Here is a 7,263-nt window from a genome sequence, read left to right as displayed (position 1 = left end):
CATGCCTGATATCTCTAGGATTTCATAGGGTTTTTAGAGGATCCATCTTAGAATAAGTATTAAAATACAAGAGCAATGTTTCTATGTCTACAAATCAGGGAGAACAGGTATCAACATTACTGAAAAAATAATGGAGAAAAAAAAAAGAAAAAACCTGAAAGCTAACAGCAGGACTACATTTCTTTTATACACTTACCATTATTACTAAGCAAAGAAACTTAGAGAAAATACTCACATAAATTAGACTTGTGCTCTCACTTTGCAGGTGAAGAGTGGAAAAAAAAGAGAGGGAAAAGGATTTTCTTTAACAGATATCGATATTGCTTGCAAACCTAATTCATCTTTCCCCTATCAAAAAAAGTTCATTAATTTCTACATCTTATTTTGTGCCTAAAAATTTTGGGGCTGGGCTAAAACTGCTGTACCCTCACTCACCTACTAACAGGTGGATCTCATTTCTTCCCTCATGTTATCCACACCAATCACATTTATACGCTGTTGTCCCTCTAGAATACATCACTAATTTAAACAGGCAAAACTAAACAGAAGCTTAAAGAAAAACTTTTTTTCCTGGTAATATCTTGATGTCAAGAAGTATAACAGTACAATGATTAGATGTGTCTGCTGCTCTTCACATACCTTCCATCCTAATTTCTGCATGCATCACTCAGTGAAATCAGGCTCTCCCTTTCATTATATAAAGGACTGATTAAACCTAGTCTAAAAAATATCTTGCATTTTGCTTACGAAATCCTTAATATTTTGCTAATGAGTTCTGTAATATGCCCAAGGATTCATAAGGTACACTTGTGTAGTGGAAATGCTAAGTCAGGGCCTGAACCAGTGATTGAGCACCTGGTGGGAAGGCAGTGCCGACCCAGGGGAGCTCAGGTGAATGTAATGCCCCTGAGTGACCAGAAGGATTGGAGCCAGGATCCACTCCTTCCCAGACCTCATTTAAGGGTTGGCAGTGGAGGTGAGGGCATCTCTTGCTGGAGATCTATGCTTACTTGAGGCCCTCCAAAGGTAAGTAGCTCTTTTCCTTCATTTCTGCAGCTGCTGTGTTTGGGCTTGTTCTTATTTGTTGCAGCCAAAGATTTTGCCACCCTGCTATTATTGCAGTACTTTCCACTCCATTATAGCATTACACTTTGTAATACATAAAATATTGGAAGTCACAGCAATTTACTCTTCCAGCTCTTTAGGACAAAGGTTTTAATAAACAACCTGAAGAAAAAAATAATAATCAAATGTAATTTAGTCAGGGGTACTGTCATCCCTTCTATTTGTTTTGCTTTTCCAGCATGATAATTGAAGGGATGATCCAACAGAATAAGTGCTGAAGAAAAAGCATTCAGACATCTTAAGGCAAGGGCTGAACTCAGGATTCCATATAATGCTAAATTCATGGACTTACGTACTTAGCTGCTTTCTATTTTGAGACTCACTTGGAATGTTCTCTCTTGCTCAGTAATTCACTGTCAGAGTACTTAAATGTAGAGCTACAGTTGTCCAGCACTGCCTTGTATTTTCCAGAATCTGGAGGAAGAATGATTTAACTATCAGAGATGTAGCTAACAATGTTTTGTTTTTCAATTCTTGTACCAATACGCTTCTATCGAAGAATCCAGGACCTTGTCCTTACAAGTTGTATAAATTACACAGGGAATACAAAAAAGCTTATAGTTATCCCTGTCAAGACAGGGCCTATGTGTAGCCTTCACTCAATGGTTAGTCTAGGTTGAGTATGAATTAAATCAGCTGCCTGTTTCAGAGTTCAGCTAACTGTTGACACCTGCTCATACAGCTACAAGTTTTCTCTGGGTTTTCTGTTTCCTTCTGACCACACCTTACAAAGCACACACATAGACTTTTCCTCTTCCTCTGCAATAGCAGCAGGCCAGTAGATGAGCAGCAGTAAGGGACCATGTATATGAAGTGACTAACATACAGTAATTTCTGATTACTTGTATACATCTTCAAACACTTGTTCTCAAAAAAAAAAAATCTAAAGTTTGGCATCATTCTAGCATGCTCTAAAAGATTAAATTATTGTATAATTGTCTTTCCTTACTCCCCCACCTTGTTCCACAATGCACCCAAAACTTCACCAAGCTTTTTGACTTCTGCCTGCCAACTTATGACCACTTCATATGAGTTACAACAAAGCTATGCTAGCACAGATTTCACTGGATAACTGAAACACTGGTTATGGTATTTCCAAAAAAAAAAAAAAAAAAACATGAATGTATGGTGAACGTAGAATAAGTAGGACTGTCCCACATAGCCTTTCTCACAATTGTGCTGTATGAACAACTTCTGAAATTCTTCTTTATACCTAAGATTTGAGTAATGTACCTTGAGGGTCTTGACTACATAAAGATGTTTGTGGTGCCAAGAGTCAGAAATATGACCTACATGACTTTCTGAGTTAGAATTCCTTCTGTAGATTGAAACTGCAATGTAAGTAAAAAATAACTCAAGAACCCAAACTGCATGTGAGTAATTTCCATTCATCGCAGAAGGCACACACCTCTACGCTTTTATTCAAGTGCTAACCCCATTACTGAGACAATTCCCAATTTAGCCTGGGATGGTGTATCTTCACCTGTGACACTTGATGTACATGACAGCAAGCAGTGAGGAAGACCAGTGTGACACTGCTTTAAAACTGTTTTCCCTGATTTATGAATGTTTTCAGTATTCTTTGTCTATGACTGTTGGACAACTGGCAGGTAAAGTTTTCCTCTTCTCTACTTTCTGCTCTTCATTCCAGCCTACAATTGCCTGGCCACACAAAACAGAAATTAAAGCCATTGGCTTCCAGTGAACTAAGTCTGCATGGAGATCTGTACGTGTGCAAGCTTATGAAAAATCTTAACATAGTGGAAAATATCTCACTTGTGTATAGAAGTGCACTGTGAGGGCAGAAATATCTTAATTTTGCTTTTATGTAAAACTAACTCATGAAGACATCCATAGGCTTCTCCTGCACTGCATGACAGGCAGCACTTGAGGTGGTTGAGTTTGTCTGGTGCTCAGTGGAAGCGTAAGAACACAGAATGTTTCAGATTTGCTTGTAGTAAATTGTTTGCTTCTTTTTGATGACTTCTGTTCTGTTTTTCCCTCCACAAAGTGCCCTCTGTAATTGAACCTGCAGTTCTACAGCAAACAGACTATGATGGGCCTGCAGCCACACAGCAATGCACTGAAATGAGTGCAGCAAGCACAAACACTTGCATGAAGATGTACCTATCGAAAATACCTCAACTTGTACAAGCCTGGCAGGAACGGCATAGGAAAAAAACAGTTTTAATTACCTCCACGTAGCGTTTTGCATGAGCTCAATTAGCCTACCGTAACGTCTGAAATGAGGGTGGAATGCGAATGCACGTGTGTGTACAGAGCAGGCAGCAAAAGCGTTTATGAACAGGTGGAACAACACGCAGGCAGGAAACCGAGAATCAAAGCGGGTGCCGCGTGCCGCCGAGGGAAGAGGCACCACTTCCTCACAGGCGTTGCCCTCGAAGCTCTCAGAGCTCTCTGGGGACTCAGCGGGCACTGCCGGCCCCCGAACTCACCCGGCACCCGCACGCTGTCGCTCAGCCCTTTTACGCTTCGGGGAACCGCGTTCGCCGCCCCCGCTCGCCGTAACCTGCCGGCCCGCCACTCCCGGTCCCAGGGTGGCGCGTGGATGCCTTCCCTGCGGCCGCGAGGCAGCCGGGCTCGGGCCAGCTACAAGCGGCCGGGGAGTTTCAGCTGCCCTCAGCAGCGGCTGGCCGAGCCCCAGAGACCCTCAGCATCAGGGGTTTGCCACGCGCCGTCCTCCCCCAGCCATCGCTGAGGGAAACAACGGGACTCTGGGAACCGGAGATTCACGGGAGGAGGAAACGCAGGAGGGAGGCGGCGGGAAGCCGGGGGCTGAGGGGAGCGCTGCTGTGTGGAGCGCCGCTGAGCGGAGCGCGCCGCTCTGCCTCCAAGGGAGCAGAGGTTCACTGGCAGCAGCCGGCACCCCTCCGCCCCCGCATTCCCCCCCCCGCCCTTCCCTCCAACTGTCACGTGCTCCGGGTGCCGCAAAGCAGCGCCGCTTTTGCGACAGGGTGACAGCCAAATGGTGCGACATCCGCGGCGGCCGCAGGAGCAGCAGCCGCGGCGGCCGAGCGCTGCCAGGGCCGAGCGCCGCGACAGGGCGGGGGAGCGCACGGCGGCATCGCACCGCACCGCGGCCCAGCGCCCGGCGCGACCCCCATGAGCGGTAGGGGGGCGGCGGCGGCCCCTCCCGCGTCCCCCTGCCTCAGTGCCGAGCGCTCCCCCCGCCCCCGATGCGCCCTTAGTCCCGGCCCCGGACCCGCCTCCCTCGCTCCCCTCCCCGGCGGCGGCGGCGGCAGCGTCCAGGTGCGGACTTCAAACCCCAGCGCAATGGCGTCCAACGCGGCCGAGAGGGAGATCCTCTTCACCGAGCTGCAGGTAAGCGGCGGGCACCGCCCGAGCCGCGCTCCCCGGCGGGAGGATGCAGCTGCCGCGCCCCGCCGCCCCCTGCCCGCCGCTCGGCGCGCCGCCGGGCGCCCACCCCGCTGGGCCGGGCCGGGCCGGGGAGGCGGCGGCGGGGCGGAGGAAGCCCGCGCCCACCCCAGGCCTCTTCCCGCCGCGCTCCCCCGAGAGCGAAGGCGCCGCCGCCCGGTCACGGCCCCACCCCGCCGCCGGCCGCGACCCGCTTTTGTCTGCTGGCGGCTCGCTCCCTCCCTCCTTCCCTCGCTCCTTCCTCCGCGGCCCTCCGGCCCGGCCCGCGCCGCGCCCCCCGCCCTCCCGCGGCCCCGCGGCTGCCGAGCGCCCCCGGCCGCCCGTAGCGGAACGCGCTGCCCGTCCCGGGCACGGCCGAGGGGGGGGGGGGGCGGGAGCTTCCGCGCAGGTTGGAGCCCGGGGCCGCTCCCCGCAGAACCGGCAGCGGTTCCTTTGTGCGGGCGTTGAGCTTCGAGCTGGGAGGAGGAGAAAATGGTCCCTAAGCGCCGCTGGTCACACGGCGAGGGTTCTTGTGGCTGCACAATACCCCCAGATCCGACGGCCGGCGGCTTCCAGCTCCGAGTTGGGCCGGCCGGCAGTGCCCGGTGCAACTGTTACTTCTCTGTTTGTCAGCTGCAGGCGTAGGCAAAATTCAGGCGCTTCGCTACTGTGCTCTTATCTGTAAATGTCAGCCCAACCTGTTGGCTCTTCCGCTTCCTTGTCTGAAAGAGCGCTTGTTTTCTGTTTTCTGATTTTTGTTTTGTTCTGTCCCCTTCTTCTTTTTTCTTTTTTTTTTTTTTAATCTCGGTGAGTTATAGTTTATCTGGAAAAGAAGGCATTTCTGGCTATGTTAGTTGGACAATTAACCAAACTAAGAAGTCCATAAATGGAAAGCATTGAATTTCATGTTTGAATAGAAGTGAGAAAGGCACGCTTAGAAAAGGAAACATTTGTTTCGCAAACGCTGAGAAATCCTCTGGTAGATTTAAATGTTCGCGCTCTGCTCACGGCAGTAACAAAGGAAAGGAAGGCACAATGGGGACATAGCGCCCTTGAGTCTGCAGCACATGAGATGGCTGAAGGCTAAGGATCCATCCGGAATGCTGAACTTTAATCAGTGGCTCAAAAGTGCCTAGGAAGAATCGCTATGGTAATACCAACTTGATACGATGATATGTAAGCTGGTAAATCTGTTTGAAGTGGTGAGCTGTGTGAATAAGTAACTGTGGTAGCGCCACAGGTAAACTGCGTAGGGCAGAGCTTCAGTAGGAGTACTGAGGAGGGGTGGATTCAAGTAGAGGGGCTTTGTTGTGTTGGAGGGAGGGATTTCTTGCTTGGGGGTTGTGTTTGTTTTTATTTCATCTTTTTGGGAAGATGAAATTGACGGCGATGATAGATATTTAATGAAAAAAAAGTGGATCAGATACTTTGGTTAGGCTGTCTCCCACATTATGGGTGGTAACTTCCGTAGCAGTAAGTGTAGTCTTGATGCCTAACAGAAAGGTTACAAAGTTAAGGTGGAAATCCTGCTAGGGTTTAAGCTTTGTAAAACAGCTAACTTTAGGTATTTTTTTAGGGGAACTTCCACATCAGGAGGTACCACTTTGAAGGAATTGCTTTCTTTTCAGTGGCATACACTGGTAGAAATCTCAGTACCCTTTTCCCTGTGAGTTAAAGGCTCTTCGTATGCCTACGTATACAAGCTACTTTAGTGGCATGTTCCCCAAAAAAGAGGAACTGCAGTGAAGTGTGAACTATGCCATTTTACTCGTGTCACATAGAGAAAACTTCCTCAAACTAAAGGATACTGACCTCAGAGTTGTTTATGCCTAATCTGGGCTGTTTGTGCATATTGCAATTCTGCATGGAAAGGTACGGAAGTTGTAAAATGCAAGGCTATGCTAAAGGCTGAGTGCCTCCAGTAAGTGGCTTGATCTGGATCATGAACCGTGTGAGGTTTAGATGTTTTGATAATGCTCATGAAGACCTACTGAAAACAGTTAAACAGTGCTAACACAACGCTCGTTCGTGTCTTCGAATCACAAGTATCAGCCAGTGATAAATGTGGCATATGGCTTATTGATACTGCTCTGTGCTCTGTGTGCTTTTGTTGTGATGGCCACGAGTGCTCTGGTGTGCTGCATGTGGTTAACTGTGAGGCTGGGATTCATTTAGTGAAAGTGGCTCCATCCTCATGAATCAGAGGAACTTTCTTGGCATAAAAAGTGGTAAACTTTCCCCATTGCTGACTAACAGGGTGAGAAGTGGGTTTTGGGAAAGGGCAAAAGGGCAAAATCACTAACTGCTGCAAAGAAAGTGATGAAACACATGTGACATATGCACTTGTTTTGAAGTGAACTCCACTGAATCAAATAGGCCTTAAACAGTCTGATTGCACTTCTCTTCACAATGTGTGCATATATGCACGCACATTAAACTTACATAAACTTAGATATATAAATTAATTTTTAAAAAAGACTTCATATGTGATAGAACTGTTTCTTAAATGCATTTGCTGGCAAATATCCACATCTGTCCTACTACTGCTGCAAAGCATTTTTTTCCATTCTTGTATACTACTTCAGCATTTCACAAACAGAGGGTACTATTTCTTGCTTCTAAGCAAGTTTTCACATCAGTTTGTTCCAGGCAAAAATCTACCACTTATTCCTCAGTAGTCACCAAATGCATACTAGAAGGTGAATCTGGTGGTAACCGAACATCCTTTTAGTTTGCTGTGTTTAGTGCATCACCAACAAGATT

The 7,263-nt window shown here is 47.9% G+C and overlaps 2 protein-coding genes across 2 annotated transcripts in view; both read left to right on the top strand.

The window, feature by feature from the left end:
• Positions 1-980: 980 nt before the first annotated feature.
• Positions 981-4,259, top strand: LOC124417076 (collagen alpha-1(III) chain-like). Its single transcript, XM_046898232.1, has 2 exons — positions 981-1,026; positions 3,137-4,259. Exon 2 carries the CDS (start codon positions 3,426-3,428, stop codon positions 4,257-4,259), a length of 834 nt encoding a protein of 277 aa, XP_046754188.1. The 5' UTR covers positions 981-1,026; positions 3,137-3,425.
• Positions 4,260-4,371: 112 nt separating this feature from the next.
• Positions 4,372-7,263, top strand: part of PKN2 (protein kinase N2) — a 51,926-nt gene continuing 49,034 nt past the window's right edge. Inside the window, exon 1 of the mRNA XM_025153257.3 lies at positions 4,372-4,467. Coding sequence (XP_025009025.3) covers positions 4,420-4,467 — 48 coding nt within the window. The 5' untranslated portion in view covers positions 4,372-4,419. The remainder of the gene's footprint in view (positions 4,468-7,263) is intronic.

The sequence above is a fragment of the Gallus gallus genome, chromosome 8 (assembly GCF_016699485.2).
Source record: "Gallus gallus isolate bGalGal1 chromosome 8, bGalGal1.mat.broiler.GRCg7b, whole genome shotgun sequence".
Taxonomy (NCBI): Eukaryota; Metazoa; Chordata; class Aves; order Galliformes; family Phasianidae; genus Gallus; species Gallus gallus.
The sequence above is the reverse complement of the archived record's forward strand: the minus strand, read 5'-3'. Positions and strand labels throughout refer to the sequence as shown.